General features: G+C 37.8%; 1 protein-coding gene across 17 annotated transcripts in view; it reads right to left on the minus strand.

Moving 5' to 3' along the window:
- STK39 (serine/threonine kinase 39) overlaps window positions 1-20081 on the minus strand; it is a 112878-nt gene that overhangs the window by 60151 nt on the left and 32646 nt on the right. For 13 of the 17 annotated variants that reach the window (XR_014947937.1, XR_014947936.1, XR_014947940.1 and 10 more), the window contains 4 exons: window positions 10832-10944; window positions 5497-5605; window positions 4125-4266; window positions 1910-1965 (listed from right to left, as the gene is read on the minus strand). Coding sequence is in view for 10 of the 17 variants with exons in the window: in XM_085552428.1 (XP_085408554.1) it covers window positions 1910-1965; window positions 4125-4266; window positions 5497-5605; window positions 10832-10944 (420 nt within the window). In the remaining 7 variants the exon portion in view is untranslated. Of the gene's footprint in view, window positions 1-1909; window positions 1966-4124; window positions 4267-5496; window positions 5606-9780; window positions 9974-10831; window positions 10945-20081 lie in introns of all 17 variants that reach the window. The other 4 variants (XM_085552432.1, XM_085552433.1, XM_085552431.1 and 1 more) reach the window with 3 other exon arrangements.

Genomic DNA, 20081 nt, shown 5'->3' on the forward strand with positions numbered 1-20081 from the left:
ACAGGTTTAATAAAGGCAGTATGCCTGAGGAACTGTAGCAAATATTTAACATTTTATTTGTGAACAGGAAGCCTAAAATTTCCTGCTCTGTACAGAGGAATTTGGTAGTTGAAAAATAAGTACATCCAATTTTAAACAGAACAGGAAAAAATATGCTTTCTTCTTTTCCTCTAGAGACACTGAATTCACTGAACAGAGAATCTGTAAAGAACCTCTGAGGTCTGTAATCAGAAGTCTCTGTGGAGCTAATCCACTTCTTTGAAGAATATACAGTCTACTCAATTTCTTTGAAGAACATATGGTTTTTGACACCCATACAAAACCTTTTGTCAGAGAAACACTAGGTTTGGCTTCATTCCTAAGTAATAGAGCCTCCAAATAAATGAACTGCTAATGGACAACTGAGTTTTCAAATGCTACTTCTTATGTTAGCAGTATGCAATACAGGTATTTCTTTTTAATCATAGAAACTTGTGCAGCAGAACAAGCAGTCAAAAGACATACAAAAGTTCTTCCAACAAACTAAAAAGAAACCAGAACATAACAGCTAGATTACAAATCAAGTATCTACTCTTCAGTGATTAAAGGGGATTTTACTTCATCAGGGCAAAAAAGAATTAATAAGAACTGCAGCCTCTGGAATTTAAACTGCCTTCCAGTTAGAGTGCAGTGTTCAGCTAGCCCACACAAGAAACAAAACAAGTCTGATATTGCTGCATATTTTAGCTGAATTTCTTAAGTAACCTGATATGGAATCAACACCTGACAGAAATACATTCCATGCATCTATTCAGCTACTGAAATTCCTCAGTCCTGCGTGCTTTAGCAGCACAATAAAAACTTCAGATGCCTATAGCAAGAAGGAGGGAAAGATCAAGAAAATACATGCTAGAGCTGAACTACAAAAAGATAAAATTAAGCTCCTGCTTGAAAGTTATCTGATTACTGAGACAGCAGATTTAACTCTGTGTGTAAGTTTTAATGAGAATTCAACAGTTTTTCCTTCAGACTGGTCACGAGATTCTCTTTGAACTTTTTTGTTACTATATTTGATTAAGTGAGTTATCTGGAAATGTACTCCTTTAGACTATTGAAAGATCTAAAAATACTGAGCATTATTTGCTCAAAGCACTATAGAAAATGAAGATGACTGCAGAGTATAAACAAGAGAATAAGTATTAAATATTTAAGTAAAATTCAAGCCTGTAGAATTGATTACTTATTTTAAAAGTCCGAAAATCCAGTAGAAGAATTCAAGTTGGCTCAGCTGCCAGATAATCTTTTCCCTTCCCATTTCATAAACATCAGTCCCTAAAATATTCAAGCCCTTCACAATGTAAGTTTACACAGAACTGTGAAAGTATATTTTATATGAAACAAATTTCAGTTACAGCCATTCTTATTACTGAGTGCTACTAAATACTAAGGTTTCATCCCTTAGACATGAGTTATAAACTGTAAGGTCTGCGAGTTAATCCTGGGGAGAACACCAAAAAAACATCTCAGTGAGAAGTCTCATGCATCAGTGACAACTTTAAAGATAAGATCTTACAAAAGGGCAATACATACAAAATTTTTCAACCTCTGCTATTAGAATTACTTCTAGAAATACTTCATGAAATAAACCTAAAAATAAGAATTGCCACCATTTGCAATCACTTGAAGCTATATGAGTTAACAAGAAAGCACTGATGTTTCCTGATATATTTGATTGGACACTGAATAATACTGAATAATTTCTAACTCATATCATTAAGCAAGCAGTCTAAAACAGGACAACCTGCAACTGTGGTGCTTCAAAAAGGAATAGTTAAAAATCAACAAAAAAAAAAAACTTGTATCTGTTGCCTCTACACCAGCTGTAAATTAGTTTTAAGTTTAGCCACTACTTCTCTACCACTGCCATTACCTGCTATTTGTACAGAACCATCTTCACCCAGAAGAATGTTGCCAGCCTTCAAATCTCTAGAATGTACAAATAAAAAGTTACCTTTACATAAAGAATACATAAGATCATTTTTTATGTTAAAGAAAAAGACAAAAAAAATACCCCTTCATATTACTTAATTTCACAAGATAGCACTTGAAAATCTTAAAGGCAGAAACAGGAACTGAAGCATAAGATGTAGTTTATTTACAATAAAACAGAGTGCAGAATAAATTCCTGGGATCCATCTTTCTTACATAAAGCCACACATATGGCCTTGGCACAAAATGAGCAGAATTCAGGGATACATTTTTAGAACAAGTATTGAGGTCCAGCTCTTTTGCCTACTTTTACAAGTATAACCTCAGAACCTTTCGGACCTTTAGAGCAAGAACGAACACTTGCTTACACGAAAACGCATCCCCAGGGAGGGGAAAAAAAAAAAAAAAAAAGTTGTTGCCATTGACCTGTTCAGAGAAGAGATTCATCTTCAAGAAAGATACATGGTAAATACGCTCTAGATTTCTACCCAAAGTTTTATTTTTCTGTGGTGTACCATGATGAAAAACTACTTGAAACACAATCTGTCAAAAATGTGGTGTGTTTTTAAACATCAACTATCTGTCAATGTAATATACCACTCAAAGATAACTCAAAAAAAAAATAAAATAAAATAAAATAAAAATCTGGCTTCTGGGAGGTTTTAATTGATTTGATGTTTACTTTTTTTCCTTAATAGAAACATCCCATTCTCGATGCACAGGACAAATCTTTCATTCATATAACAACATTAAGCTTTCCAAGACTTACTGAAAGTAATAAACATTTTGGTATTGAATAGTAACATAACCTACTACTTCTTACATACAGGAGAATGCATTGAAACAACAAAATAAAATCCATTAATTTGGAGAACATCTCCAACTGGGAACTACTGTGTAAAAAAAAAAAAACAACACTCCTATGTGTGCTATCACCTACACACCTAGCTATCACCTATCACAGCTTTCACCTACAAAATACAAGGGTTTAGTGGTATTGCACAGTTTATAAACAAGACGTTGTAAAAAGGAGATCTCACGCATAATAAGGAGCTTCATCTCTTAAGATTCTTCAAATAGGTACACAGGCAATTTACAAATTGGATCTCAAAGGGTCCTGTTATCCCTAAAAGCTGATGGATATTCCTTCTGCAGCAACATCAGCTTAAAAAACTACAAATTAAGTTTTATGACAGATCTTTGGAATTCCAGAGTAGAAGTTAATTATTCTTTATTTCTTCATTTATCTCAATTTTCTCCCTGCAGAAGGAGGAAACTTTGTAATTTACATCAAAGGCAGTTCACTTATAGGATGAGACGTAAGCAGTATACCAAAAGAACTATTACTCTGCTACATCTCTATCAGCATTATTTTCAGTTCTGTCTGCAGTGTGTTTTGTGTTTTGTTGTTGTTTTTTTTTTAATCTTCTCTTGTAAAGACCAGTCCTAGAAACAGAGAGCCCCTTGTTGGCACTTTCACTAAACAGCAAATTCACTGCAGTAAAATTAGTCAGGGAGGCACTTCCTTCCAACTTCCAAACAGTGGAAACAACTTGCTGATCACTACAGAACATACACATAGATCACCCCAGGGCATCTGAACAATTTATAATGAGGAAGCCAGCAGAGTGAGAACACACAGAAGAAAATAATTTAGATATGCATACGCTAAGATGTAATTTTCATATCAGTCTCAGCCTCATGGTCATAAAGAGACATCTGCGCAATGGTATAAGACAATACTGACTATCGGGAAGAAATACATTTCACATCTATATGGAATTGTCTAATTGCCTCAAATTATGAATGGGTTTATTATGCAACACAATACACAACTACAAGCCACAGACCACACCACAAACTAAAGTCAGATTCAGTCCCTGGAGTACCAGCAGTTACAGGAATATAGACCAGTTTTTGCAGACAGTGCAGCACAGACCTATCTTAACTATAAAAAGGAAAGAGAATGAAATACAAAGTATCAGTGACAAACTACAGCCAAGATAATAGCGGCTACCTGAGCATTACCATTTAATAATTACTGATTGCATACAAGCAATATAATTTGCTTAAACAAGCAACTGCAGCTGAACAGCATCAACAACACACTATACGTGCAACTCTGAAAATATTTTTCACTGTGTATATGCTCCTACCTGTGAATTTGTCCATTCCTGTGTAGATAGTCTAAACCTTCCAAAACCTCCTTAAGAATTGTTGCTATTATTGGTTCTTCAAGGACACCATTTTTGTGCTCTCCTCTGTTGACAATATACTTTATTATATCAAGCATTGAACCTATATTGCAAATCCAGGTAAGAAAAAAGGACATTTCAGATTCTTGAAGAAAACATATTTCTACATTCTCTCCTTGATATTTAAGTTTTCAACTAACTGGTTCTTAGAATAAAGCACACCATACTTCCATTCAAAAAAGAAATGAGCAATATTTTGTGCCAAAAATATGGTAACTGTTCCATTACAAAGACCTGCTTGCTAAGCTACAAGTCTAAACCAAATTTAAACAGACAAATGCACCAAACATGGTTTGGTTTATTATCAAAGTTAAATTACACTTCATGAATTTATGGTGTAGGATAAACGTGCACTTGCAAGACTAGGAGATAATCTCTGAAGACAAATATTGTCTATATTCCTATTGACATGCAGCTTGTCAATTTCAGTTACTGCTAAATTACAGATAGGGGATTCCTGGATAGATATCCAGGTGCTTTTCAACACTGCATAGTACATTCCTCTCAAAAAACAAACAAACAAACAAAAAAACCAACACTGGTTCCTCTCTGTGCCTGCTTTTGAGTGAATAGAACAAAAGAACTGAATAATTCAAACAAATGTGATACAAGAGAATGAGGACTTCCCCCCACGCTTTCTAGCATAATGATAAAGATGTCTGTTGCCAACAAGACTAATTTTGAAGAACATCATGTAGCAACCAGGACCATCTTATTTTGGAGTTTCATTTTTCTAAGCCTAAAGTGCATTCAGTTGAGTCCCTTTTGCTTCTTCCAGAACCATTAAAAGCTTCAATACTATTCATTAATATCACACAAAAAAAAACAAAACTGCAGAATGTGTTCAGTTAGTTCAGGCAATAAAAAATATTCAATGTGTAAGGCCTGTCCTACAAAGAATCTTTCTTGAATAAGGAATTTTTAAAAAAGTACTTCTAAATAGAGAGGATTTGTAATTTAAAAAAAAAAAAGCCACATTGACAGAAGTGACTTAATTCTCACCATTACTTTTACCAACCCAGTCTTAATAGAGCTGCAATGAAATGATTTAGAATAAAAAGACAGCAATTTCATCACCTGAATTAATCCCACCAATTTTCAGTATGTAATAGCAATACTGCTATTCCATTCAGCATGTCTACGTCTTAAGATCCACCCTATTAAGACTCTCTTGCCCTCTCCCTGTTTGGTTTAGGTTAATTAACTCAAAGAACACACGTTAGAAAATTCATGCAATTCCCTTGCAGCAAAACAAGTAAATGCAGTAACTTACCCCCACTTAGCAGCTTCATAACCAGCCAAAGCTCATCCTTCACCACAAACGATGTGTAATAGGTCACCACATTGGGGTGATTGCATTGACTCATTGCTTGGATTTCTTTCTGTAAGAAATACAAAGCCCAGCATAACACAGACAGCTATCAGTTCTGCTTGCGTCAAGTGTTTAATACCAAAGTGAAATACTGTAACAGAACTGAAATATGCAAAGAGGTATTACAGCACTGAAATGCTTCAATTTACTTATGGATCTATACACAAGATCAAGAATTATTGCAAAGAACACAAGAGATACTTGGCCAGGAGATACAGATATGATTACAACAATTTTCTTTTGATACCAGCTGAGATTTTTAAAGTCCCACATTTTGAATGAGCAGCCTCCAAGAGGAGATGGTGTAGATACAGACTGGACAACAGAACACAAGGGTGATGAAAACCTACTGCCTTTCCTGTCCAAAAGCAATGCAAGAGGATAGAATTGGAGCAGGAGGGAAAGATGGAAGGACAAAATACACAGAATCACTGGCCTGGCTCCACTTACTGTGAGATGGACAGATGGTCCACCTTGTCAGGCAAGCAAACAGAAGTGGAACAAGAACAATTACTGTTACAGACCAAGTCTAAGGAAACAATTGAGCAAAGGAGCACACAATCACCAAAAGATGCGCAATGATGTCAGACTACCAAGTAATACCAAACACAGCTGTACACTTTACAAATGACCCTTCCTGTATTTTTCCTTTTAAGTAAGGCTTTTTTCTAGTCAGTCTTTCATATAACTGTTCTGCTGCACCTTCCTGGCTGTTCTCATTGTCCTGCCAACTCCTGACACAGAAGCCTTTGAGCTTCCTCTGAATCTAAGGTATCAGGCCTCAAAGCAACTTTAGTTCCTACAGCCCTACCTTTTTCCTCCCTCTCTGCTTCTGGCCACGCAGCCTTAATCCATCCCTAGCATCAGAGAATGTACTCCAAGAGTGCGAGTCAGTCCAGGAGTCAACCCAGCTAGAAACTGAACTCTCACCCTTCCTCCCTGAAACGTAATTGCTTTCAGGGGAACCCAGGCAACACTGGCTCCCCACTGCTCATTAGAAGCTACCACAAGGGCAGTCCTAATTAGGTGGATTAAAGCTGCCTATAGACACCATTTTGAACTTCCAGCCTCATTTCAGTGACTGTTTTAAGAACTCTTTCAGTGAGTCACATGCAATGCACTCAAATCACAGCCCCCTGACAATAAAATGTTAACTATGGTATTAAAAATTGACTTAATCTTATGTCTGTTGGTGATTATTGAGTCAGACTGCAGCAGCTTACATTTCAGGTAGTCACATTGTCAAGAGCCCTTCTCCCCAGACAGCTTCTCAGACCCAAACCATAACATGGTGAATGCCTGTATAGCCACCTAACCAAACAATTTACAACATAGCTTTCTGGTTGTTTTGTATGTTTTCAGGTGGGACACAATAGGCAGCTAAAAGGGAAGAAGAAACATACACACTTCCCTTTCTCACCAGATGCGCCAATTTAAACATAAGGTAAATTACTGCTTCATTTTCTCAGCTTAGCTATCCATACTAACCCCAAGTAAAATCATCCCATTCTATATTACTATTTCACTCCTTATACTAGTTTATTGCATTGCCAACACAGAAAAGCTATGATTGTTCACAAAATCTGCCTGCTGCTAATGGAAAGCACTTTGAATGTTTTGGCTGTGTGCAACAACTGGTGGCAAGAAGCAAACTATTACAGAAACCGTGGCCAAAGGTACTTTGCGTCTCAGCTTTGGTGACTTTTCTCAAATGAATATTAACAAAACAAAGTAGAAAACAAAGCTTTCCCCCTGCCTATGGGGGGAAAAAAAAAAAAAAAAGGGGATTAAATTTTGGTGGGAAGTAATAATTTGTTGAGAACAGTTGGATGGTTGGGATGTTTGGACTCTATCTTGAAGGTCCTTTCCAAACTAAACAGTTTTATGATTCTAATTTCAACCACTCAATTCTGTACAGCCTCTATCATAGTTCAGAAAAGCCTCCATAAATGTCAGTTATTTGGCTGAGGTCCATGCTATGCACGAGTGAAGGAGAAATATCTACTTAAAACATACAGCCAGCAGAACAGTTTGTAGCAGGATGTCCAGGTGAATGCCCAGATGCAGTCTCCACATTCACACAGCTTTAGACATTTGCCATAACAAAGCTAGCTTTAAGGTCTGTTCTAACCTGAGCAGTTCTATGATTTGTGCTAGCATGTTTGTGAACTGCATCAGGAGCCATGCCCAAGTTAAAAGCTAATTTCTTTTCAGCCAGATGATTTCCAGCCCTGCTTCACTGATCAGTTGCACAAAAATGTGTCTGCCTAAGGGCAGGTGAGTGACAAAGCAGTAAGCAACTGTGAGACATCTACTTTTGGTGCTAAGCTATAGCATTCACAGGACCAGGCTCCAGCTCCAAGCAGACAGGCAAGGTGACAGTTCTGTAGGCGCTTCCTGAAAAACACAGACATCTGGCATGTAACCATTCAGAGATTAGTCATGATGTGTTAAGGGCTCCTCCAAAGACCCCAACAGTCCAGAAATACATACTCAAGTTCCTTGGTGAAAGACAAATCTTGATATGGCTGTGTAAGGGCATTTATATAAAGCCTCCACTTTACTGTTATTGACCAGCTCCATCAGTGCCATATTTATCTGACAGTACTCCACTGTAATAGCTAAGCCCTGTAATGGATATAGGAGCTCCCCTTCCTGAGAACATGTAATACTCAGACAGTCTCTTAAAGGCCATCCATATAACATACAGTAGGCTTACTGCTGTAATGAACATACGGACATTTCAAAACAGCATTCCATTCACTGTGTCTCAGAAAAAGCACAGAAATTAAGCCATTCTGTGGATGTGTATGTATTTATCATGCTGTTTTTGGTCAAGTGTTGTTGCTTTTGTTTCTATTTTAAAAGAGGAGGTATGGAGGTGGGAGAAGATAACCTGTCAGGGTAGTACTGAGGACAGGAACTTCTTCCTTAGCTTCTAGAGCTACGTTACATTGAGTTTACAATACTGATAACACAGCACATAGTAGGAAACTACTGAATTTCAAGAGTTTGGCTGTTAATGTAACTTAATTTAAATCCCTCCCCCACTGCTTTTTCTATTGTAATTGACACTGGCCCAAAACTTAAGTCTGCTTATGAGGACACCAAGCTTGCTGCATTTTCCCATGTCTCTGAAGCCACAGAGTGATGAACACGAAGGATGCCTTTGTATGCTGTCCAGTTATTCAACAGCAGAATTACACTAAACAACACGTTTAGAGAGCACTTCTAAAGTATCCCAATACTAACAAAAAGTGATTAGAAAAAACAAGCGATTGAGAACTCAGTAGACTCAAAAGTGTTAAAAACCTCAAGAGCATTCTAAACATTTAACCAACTGGAAAACAAAAGTTCGCAAAGCTATGATGACAGTTTTCAAAGTAAATTATTCCTTTTTCCAGAATAACATCATTCTTAAAGAAAATTTAAGTCTCTATTAGAAATGAGGCTGAATAAGAACACTTTCACTGAAAAAGAAACAGTTTTGCATGCTGATGTAAGAATATACAAAAATTACAAAAGAAACCACATATGGCCTTTTTCCCTATTCTGCTAAAAAGGTATGGAGAAAGTCAGAATTTATATTCCACTCAAAGAAGATTAACAAATAAAAAAAGAAATCTTAACACAGAAAAACATGAATTGGCTTTTGTTTTATAAAAAGGCTATTATGGACACTTGCCTTTGTACCAAAAGAAAGCAACATGCAACCAGAAATTCACCAGACAGTGGAGATAGCTCATCAGTGAGAATACTCAGGTAGTTGTTAAAGTAACCATTTACAATCTGATAACTAACTGTCATCACCTCTCTATACAATCTGGGTATCTCTTCCAGAGTTTCAGCAGTTTTAGTGTACTTTTTTGTTCTTGTTTTTGTGGTGTTTTTTTTTTTTTTAGTCTATTGTAACTTTAGTTCATGATTCCCATTATTCAAATTCTGACCAAATAGATCTAACATTTGACCATGTTAATCAGTATTTTCACTTTAACAGAATCTTCTTTATGGGCTGTAGTAATTTATCATGGCACAGCGCCTTGTGCAGAATTTATCTTTGAGTTTTTGTCTGAGAGAAATCTCACTACCTCAGAGGTAGCTTCCACTACCACAATCTTCTTAAAACAAAAACACAATGCCCCATAAAAGCTGTTAAATAAACTGAAGGCAAATGCCATCAATCACCAGGGGAAGAGCATTTTGGGTCCTCTCCTGTAAACAAGCCACTTTTTCCTGAAGAAACTGGATGGACCATACCCTCTGTACCAAATTCAAGATATCTTTTGCACTGGCAATTCCCTGCTGAGGAGATCATTTCCTTCAGAGGCAGGAATTTCTGCATTAGAAAAAGCCCACAGTCTCTAGGCAGAAGTATAACCTGTGGAACAGAAGAGAGTGTTCTCACTTTTAGAATGGTTCTTGGTCCTTTGATTCTTGCTATGTGTAAATAAGCAACAGTCGTGTAAGCACCTGACTAGGAGCAATAGGAGATAACGAGTGGTTTGGGGTTTTGTTTGTTTTGGATGTTTTGTTGTGCTTTAAAAAAAAAAGATTAGTGATTTTGCCTATATTGTTTCTTCTGCACTGCATTGCAGTCTTGTAGTCCTTTACAGGTTCCTCCCTCCTCTGATCAGTAACCCAAACAAACAACATTCCTCAAATGGTTTGCTATCACCTATTGGATAAATGTGTGCTATTAGCTGTAACAAGTTCCTTGTGTAGATGGCAATGTAGCCATTCTTAGTTTTCCCCACAAAATGTATTATAAAATACTCAACTTTTTATTTTTTTACTCTCATTTATGGTACTTTAAACATTAAAGAGACCTACTAAATTTTGCCTTGATTTTTAATCAGTATTTAACCAATAGAAAAAAAAAAAGAAAAAAAGAAAAAAAAAAATATATATATATCTTCCTCACTGTTGAGGATTGGACACAATTCTCCCAAAAAATAAACAACCAGAAAGCAAAGGAAAAGATTCTTTCTGCATTTCTCAGCACTTGGTTATCCCAACTGCACTTATTTCTCCACCATTAGGAAAAATATACATTTATGCAGCCTATTTAAGGGGAAAGACACACATACCTTTTAGGTTATTTCCCAGTCCTTTTCTAATACCCTGAATAAAATTTTTGCTCTCACTTTTAGACCAAGCAAATACTGAAATAGGAAAAAGAAAACCACACACAAGAAGACCACCTCCCTGAGAATAAGTTTCCCTTCAGTTTACTTACAAGTAACTCATCCATACTGGTTTGGCATTTTTCTAAGTTGATCCTCTTTATTGCTACACGCTCTTGCCGGGGTTTGCATAGTGCTGCCTGTACAACTGCTGTAGCACCACTACCTGAAAAAGGACAGAAAAGAAAAGAGACTTAATAATAGTCTAAACCAGTGCCCATCATAAAAGTCTCGCACTAAAAGAAATTAAAATCTTTGGTTTGCCTTTTACAGCACTTTCCTCACACACACCTTTCTTCTGTGAAGTCAGTTTGAACATTTCTCAAATACAGAACAAAAATTATCTACCTCAAAGCTTCTGTACCATATCCCACAAACAAACTCCAAGACAACAACTTAAAAAGCTGTGCTTACTTACAAGTAACACCTACTTCCCAAATGCATTTTATATAGTTTGGAAGCCATCAGACATTTAGATACATCTGTGTCAATCAAGAACATAACTCACAGAGTTAACATGATTTTAGTATTAAATAGGGGTTCTGGGCTTTGTGATCTTTGTTGTTTCAAGTCATGCCCTGCTTACCAGGCTTCTGTTCTCACTATGCAATGGAAAGAAAAATATCACCGTCATTCAACATGCCAAACCTTCCGTAGTTTTGTGTGTTCCTGATCATCATGATTAAATACTACAGAAAACATACCAGTTCTCACAAAGAGCATGAGAGGCACAAATGTCACACTAACAAAGGAAGGTATATGTTACATCTGTATCGTGGTCATACAATACACAGATAATGCTTGACAGAATAAACAAAAACACTAGGGAAAACATTAAATATTATAAAATATTTTATTTACAAACAGCAATAGTAAGAAGCCTCATTGCTTCTTTCATTAAGCACCCATTAGCTTGGTCCCAGTCAGTACCACCTCACTGCATTAATCAGATGATTGCAACTAATATTTCAAGAGTTGTGCCGTTTTCACACACCTTACTGCCATAACAAATATAGCAGTGTGTGTTCCCTTAGAAGTAATTACATCACGCACATCCACACAGAAATCTAAAATCCTCCAATGAGTAGTTTCTACTTGTAAATCTATTGTAATATAAACTATGGATTTCTGGTACCTCACTGAGTTTAGCCACGTGTTATACTAGCCTGCTCATACATTATGTTCCACTTATCCTCAGTAATTGGCACGTCCTAGAGGAATACAAATTGTGAACAAAAAGCCTTTTGTTGTCAAGATCTACAAATGTGGATACAGTTACCAGTTAACTTCAAAACAACTGGAAGCTTTTCTCGTGTGCATCTGAAAATAGCACAGCAGTGCCTCATGATTGAAAGTCATTGTCCATGTTTTAATTGCTTAATCGCTCTTTGTTTAGATATTTCCATAAATTGTTAACTGGCATGTTTGGTGTTTTGGTTCCTTCCACTCCCTCAGTCAAAGCAAAGCTTAAACTCAGCATAAAAGCTTTATTGCTAAAGCTTATCTTAAAGTCTCCACAGGACTTGCTAGTCATTCTTTTGCACTTTCCTCCATGCATCTTTTCACTCTAAGCCAAACAGCATCTGCTACAAGTAGTGGAAGATCTTCACTTTCAAAATAGCTCATATGCTATTATCACATAAAAGACAAACAGAAGGAGTAAAAAGAAAAGTTGTTGATCCACGCCAGAATGAAATCCTGCCTGCTTCCTCAAGTTAAAAATACAAATAATATAATAAAATACCTCTGGCTCCAGAGTCTCCAACAAGAAACGAGGAGGATGTCCCACATTGGTGGGATGTGCATATGACACAGCCTTGTTCTGATCCTCCTGTTCACACATGGGCTCAGCAAGGCAGCCTTGCTGCGGAAGCTGCAGCTATGTCTCAGAGGCCTCACAATGCCCTCTGCAAGTGGGCTCATCACTGTCTCTGCAGCCCTGTACAGCCCAGTGCTCCACTGGCAGCAGGAACGCCAGGACTGCCCATGCCAGCAACACTCTCCATGTTTACAGTGCCCCTAGGACTTCATTGAGTCCTGCCTGCACCTACTGGCTGGTCAGAAAAAACCACCCTCAGGCAGTTTCCTCAGTCATTTTAGAGGAAGGCAGATGAAGAGTGAGAAGTGGCATTTACAGCAATTCATAAAGCTGTGGAGTCTGACCTCAGAATATTCAGAGCCATAGCCAGTAAGAGTCCAGTGCAAGCCACTACTATTGTACCTGCCTTAGCTTATTTTTGTCATATGGTGCTTCAGCCAGAAGTGCCACCTTCCAGGGATTCAGTACTGACCTCCTGTGCCACCATCACACGCTGTGCATCTCTCACATGCAGTGCACTATCAAAATATTAAGAATTATTAAAATTTCCCTATTAAGTGTCATAACTCAAGCCCATGCCTCAACACCTAAGAAGAAACTGCTTGCCACTTTCCACCACAATCTAAGAGCTTCCTCCTTAGAACGCAACATATTTCTTTATACCAGAATGATAAATAAAACGTTTTCCTTTGAAGGACAAGCCCTTTGTGCATCCTGATCATACCCGCTGACAATCCCTTTTTCCTTTACCCCTGTCAGCACCATAAAGTCAACAGCCAGCCCTAACACCTTCAGGGGAGAAACATACAGCAATGACTTCCACCCTTGCTGTTCTTTCAGGAATACTGAAAACACTGTTCAACATTTATACGAATCCAGACATTTCAAAGAAGAAAAAAATTTAAAAATCACACTGGAAATACTTCTGAAAAGCTATGCAAGAAAATTGACTGTCATAGCAGGACAATAGTCTCCTTATCAGGTTATCACTTGAGCTCTACTTTATGCAGCAGAATAAATTGAAGATTTGCTATTGCAAGTCATATCTTCTGCCCAGCAAAAATAAAAAATAAAAAAAATTGCCACTAAAAGAATTACTGTTCATTTCTGAAGTAGCACTATAAACAAATGGTGGTGTTGATTTAGTTGGTTAGCGCATTTTATTGTTCCTCATTTAGTTTGGAAGTAAACACTTGGAACAACTCTAATAAAACGGGGACAAGAACACCGTATTTTCTATGTCTTCCGGATGTCACCGCATAGTACATCATTCTGAGAATGAAGCAATCTGCCAACACAAAGGCAGCATTGCTACTGCAGTTGTGAGGATCTCCAGTTAATACTGCAGTGCTGAGCTACAAAACATCTTGAAGTTCACAACAGAGCTTGCTTTGCTAGAACTGGAGTTTGTCATGAATGCACGCTACAAGCAAAAAAAACAAAAACCAAAAAAAAACAACTTACCTGTTTCCCTGTTTCTGATACCACTTCTCATGAAAAACTAGAAATGGTGAAGCAATGTAAATGCTGTCACGATAATTACACTCTCATCTGGCAATTTTAAGCTAGCTCTTATTATTAGTAACTTAAGTTCTTATTAGTCTGAAGTAGCTTAAAAATAAAAGGAAGAACACTATGCTTAAGGAATAAATAAGTTTAAGTTCAGTCTTATTAGTAAAATGCCTTCAAAACAATTAGTAGTGATCCTTCTCAACCAGAACACGATCTTTTGAGAAAGTCTAAAGATACAGCCCAAGCTCATGATCTTGTTAATTTCACTTCTTTGGGACAGCAACTATGACCAGCAAGTCAACAATATTTTTCTGGTCTGCTAAATTAACTATTTATGTACCGCTATAATTGAACAGGTATACTTGGTGCACAGTTTGCTTGCAGCTATAATCAATTGTATGTCAATAGTTTCTGTTAAGTGAGCCCTCAGATATTCAGCATTAAGATCTATGATCCTTCAGATCTTAAATACACACAATATCTGAAAGCAAGACCAGGAACACCAAAAACCTTCCAATCCCAATGGTACATTACCATAACTCAGCTTAATGATTACGTTGTGAAGTTTTTACTATACCAGCCTTCTAGAACATCCTAAAGTTTCACCTACAATTTACTTCTGAATGGAATACCTCCAAGGCATGTAGATATTCACGGGCACAAACAATTCAGAAATCATTAATTGTAAGGACAAAGGATTAATGGAGACAGCTAATTTATCATACTGAAGTTTCACCAAGTCATTGAGTAGAGTCACATGTTTAGTCAAATACTTTGGGTCAAAGGATTGGGAACATTAATCCTACCAACGTCACAAACGTAATACATCCATTAACAAATGAACAATGCCGACTGTTGAAAAACTGCACCCAACAATTCTTCAGAACTCTTAAAAACCTACCATTGCTATCAGCATTGCCACTGTCTCTACAGCACAACAGAAACCCACAAGGAAAGCCACCAGTCAACCTGAATTCAAAGTAAACAGAACTATGCACAGCACTCCATTAAGATTAATCTTACCCTTTATTGATGTTATCTTCTGAACCAGTAAATAACTCTGACACAGCAGCTGTTTCAGGAAATATCAAATTCCCTCCCTTGTTGTCAGGTAACCTCACAATTGCCTGCTTTTCCCAATATACTCCCCCATGTTTTTCCTCGTTAGTACATTTTCTGCCCCACTGGAGGGTTTCCCCCACAAATAGCATTATGCATCTCAGGTACACATTAAATATGACAGCATGGTCTCCAGCAACAAGTACTGCGCAGGAAGAAGGAGGTAGCAGAGAGGATTACACTCCTGCCACGTGATCCTAGGGCTGTTGAGGAAGGCAGCAGCCAAACACTGGATGAAGACACAAAAGAGACAAGCATTTAACAAGTGTTGGTTGCTCTTATGGTTTTGTTAATGCCAACACACAAAATGCGGCATGATGGAGATAGAGACAAAAGAAATGAGTTTAAAGCATGTTCCTCACTCAAGTATTTTACACCAACCAGCATTGCTTCTTTCTGCCACTGCTGGATGATGCTTCCTAACATCCAACAAGCTTCAGCTATGCTATCCTTATGCACAAAGACCTTTAAACTTCCCAAGAAACAGAAATCTAGCAGTTATCAGGATTTCATCCTACCAGCAAAACTACATTGAAATTCCACCAATTCAGAAAAGCTGTCTCATCAGATTTCATCAAGTGCAGCTTCATTCAGGAAAAATGTATCTTGCTTTTAATTTTGGAGCACCAGCAAGTTTTCTAGGGTGGTACTTATTTTCCAAGTTCAACAAGCAGATTGCTCTGCTCCTGTTCAGAACCATCCCAGTGACTTCAGCAAACACAAGAAGTCATCAACAGTAATTAAATTAACCTTATTTTTAAGATCCATTCTTTAAGAGCCAATAATTGCTATTATTACTACCAGAAAGAAAACCACCTTCCATCTACTGCTGCTCTGTAGCTCTGAATTATCTTGGAAGGAAGTGGGGAAGGGGAAGAAAGAACCAGAAGAGTCACACAAGAATGAAATACAGCCTACATATGTGGCCACTATACAAGTCATCCACATCTTCTTCTCATAGAGAACTCAGTTTTTTCCCCCCCCTCAAGCAAATCAGAACAGATGTGGTTTTGTTTCCACTTAACAAACAGAAGCTCCGTTTGAAAGCAAATTCCGGAAAAAACAACTGGTCTCTTTTGTAAGTAATCCTTCACAAAAAGAAAATTCACAGTGCAACAATTTTGATATTTTAGAACAACACATGAATGAATGTAGAATTGCTCTCCCAGGTCTCAACTTAGCCTAAACTATGAATACATTCTTACAATGCTGGTCACAAGTAGCTGTTCCAGTCTGAAGATGCAAAGCCTTGATGCAAGGCTTAAAGAGAATCTAAGTCATGCAAACCCCTCAAATTTCCATACACTCTGCAGCAGAACCGCTCCTCTTGTGTCACTTGAGCAGCTCCTGTGGAGCCAAGGATTTCTAGGTCTCCAAGGCTTTGGACCTTCATTGTAGGAAGAAGCTGGGAAGTAAGAGACAACGCAGAGGGGCATGAGATGCAAGTGAAAAAGTGACCAACAGCTTCCAAGAGTAAGAAACCGCAGCATACATTTCTGTAAATTACAGTTACATATTACCTGACAGCTGTCTGACATCTTGAGCACGTTGATTATGCTTTCCCTTTTGTTTGACAAGTTATAAACAAGATTAGCTGGTTAATTACAATAGCAACAAAACCAAAGCAAATTATACATTTTTTCTTAATCTGAGGCTATTTCCATACCATCCCAGTTCTAATAAAATGTAATCAATCTCCTTTCAAACAAGTTTGAATTCCAATTGCATGGGTTATTAAAAGAAAGTTACCATGTGTACAGTGACAATACTCAAAGGGTTATTTACAGGAATAACTCACCTGTATGGAAGCCTTAGGTCTGCTGGGAAATGCTGAGGCAATCTCCACCAGGGAGCAATCTCCAAGAGATGCTGCCTTAGTGGTGGTCAGCCCTTAAATGAAGTCTAGAGGAGGTGGAGTCAAGCTCCACGCCTTCCGGGAGCACAGCTAAATTAGTCTCACCTGTGCTCCCACAGCTGACCCGACACTTGCCTCAGCTGATTAATCAGAGGTTCAGGCTGTGATTACCAATTTCCCATACACCGTGTTATATAACAAAGTTAAATCACTCGATCACTTACAAAGCCTAATAACTTGTGAGTGACAAAAACTACAGCTTTGTCTCCAGCCTTGGAGTTTCTAATGCAGAAAGTTCACTTCCTCTCAAAAAAGACCAACACAAAGCTCTCTTACCCAATACTGTTACTATCGTGCGTAGACAAGTCAAGCAACTAACAGAGCTCTGCTGAGCCTCATTTGCAGCACAGCACTGGGGATGTTCTGAAAAGTATTCTTAAGTTGTGCAATGACCATCTTCACTCTGGCAATGGAATTAAAAGACACTCTTTTTAAGTTACAAAATAGAGATTTAACATTTTTTAGTTTCTCCAAATGGTTATTAACTGACAGAAAACCTTGACCAAAGTCAGAAAGGCAATACAAGACTGAAGCCACAGCACAACTAGGGTAACCTCTAAATGAGTTGCCAATATAAAGCCAATCCATCATATGTAAGTAACTCTTCATTTTCCAAATAATTCTGCCTGTTTTCTAGGCAAATTATGTTTCCAAATCAGTTACAGAAGAAGATGCAAAAAAAATGTAACTACACACCAGGAAGTAGCAGCCATGATATAATCTGTGTCTCTGTAACAGAAACTTCCCTCAAATCATCACAGTCTCACAGAGATTAAGTTACATGCAGGAGGAATGCACTGTCTGCAGCAGTTCTACAAAAGCAAACCAAGTCAATTGTTCGTATCAACTTCAGAGATCTTAAAAATATTTTTAAAAGTGCTGCTTTATCTCATCCATTTGATGTAACCCATTAAAGTTAACGTTAAGACCAGATAATTTTCATGTTTTTGTGTTGATTACCATTCAAACACTCGCTCTGTACAGATTCCTACTGCTTCTGAGAAGGAATAAACCTCACTTGCTACATCCAGCTTACAAAAACTAAGAAAAAAAGAAAAAAGAAAATCCCCTTTTTGCTTCTAAACAGGTTTAGAGACAGCCTGGACAAATCTGAGTTAATGAGACAATTTTCTCAGCTCTTAACTCTATCCTCCACATTTACAGACAGCAATCACAATGATTTCTTCCTGCTGCAGTAACGAGCTGTATGTAGGAATAACAGGAAGACCCTCTTCTTTCCAACAGAGTAACCATGTGGCAAGTCAAACAGGGAATCTGATCTGACTGAAAACCAACCCAGCTGCAGAACTAGTTTTCTGTCAGATCAATGAGCTCCTTTCAGCAGCTGCCTGCTGGAGCAGATTAAATGCATCATGAAACCGCGCACCAAGAGTTCGCAGAGAACTGGCTAACCACCATAAATAAAAAGACATGAAATTACATCTCAGAAGAAGCACTACTTAGGGCCAGCATTTCCCCTTTAACAGGCACTTGAATCTTCTAACAGTCACAGAAAATAATCAGTAGAGAATGGCAGGAGAATGAGTTGTATCATTTGATATCCATACCACATGGCCTCACCCTTCACAAATGCATTTGACCAAACACAGCAAGCAACATGAAAAAACCTTACATTTGCACAGAGAAAGGAGGAAGAGCTTCTCCAACCTGCCAAATCCACAGGCAGGACAGAAACAATCTATGCGACTAATAATGATTTTCACTTTCCATTCTGTGACCACCAACAAAAATTAAATTTATTCTAAAGCAGTCAACCAAAATCATTTTGTGCATGTGCGTACTAATTGCCATATGATACAAAGGCTACTTTGTGAAGTTTTGTGATCAAACATCCCAGTTCACCTTTCCCCCTGCAGAGCCCACAAAGATGCCCCTTATTTTTCTCATTTCACTGGCAAAGGGCTGCAGTAACAGAAGCCATCCCTAAGGATTCAACCCAGTTCCTGGGGGAGAGGTGGGAGGTGCCTGCCACAGGTGAAGGGCTCTCTCCAGCCAGTGGCAGCTGCTCAGTTTCTCACTGCAGCTAACCCTAGCTAACCCTAGCTAACCCCCAGCTGCAGCAGGGGAATATGATCTGAGCTAGAGCTGTATTATTCCTGCCTCTCTCCAATAAAAAAAAGCAATGCTTTAGGAATCCCTCATTAGATCTATTCTAATCAACAATTCTGGAGATGCTGGATCCATGTTACGCTCACATTTGGTCAACTGCACTGAATTTACAAGTTTTGTATGTTTACTGTTTTTAACAGTGTCAAGACAAAGCTTAATCACAGTGATTTTTTATCAAGGCAAAGAAAACCCCACAAGATTTAAGTCACAGTACAAAATAAATCTCAATGCACTTGAGAAGAAAAATATAACATAAGCAACAACTTAGCAGAAGCCCAACACAAGTCAAATAAGATCACCATGTTCATGAATTCAATACATGGTTTATGGATTATATGGTCCTATATCCAATGACCTCCATCTCCTCACTAGGCTTTGCTTTAATTAAGGAAATATTGATATCTAGCAGCACCCATAGGTACCCAGCAATAAAGTTACTCTTCAGATACAGATTTGCTACATCAATTAGCATCTACCCTTACAATGGATAACTCTTAAGTATGTGTGTATTACATTTCTAAACATATTAAATGTAAGAATTTAAGCAGAAAGGAAAAAGACATTCACCCAGAAAGCTCACACAGCCATTCTATGAAAGACAACTCTCGTGACTCACCCCAGGCAAGACTTAATCCAGAACTGTTGGATGCTTTTCTTAAACAAAAACCAGCCCACACCTTAAAAGTGAGTTTAATCCTCAGCAAAGACACGGCTTACGCAGGTAGAATTAATTCTGCTTGGTGAAAAGCAATCCATTCCTACACTGAGTAAGAGACAGACCTGCAGCCAATAAGCCTGTGCTGAGGCA

The sequence above is a fragment of the Coturnix japonica genome, chromosome 7 (assembly GCF_054131305.1).
Source record: "Coturnix japonica strain WE chromosome 7, WE-NBRP24, whole genome shotgun sequence".
In the NCBI taxonomy this organism is placed as follows: Eukaryota; Metazoa; Chordata; class Aves; order Galliformes; family Phasianidae; genus Coturnix; species Coturnix japonica.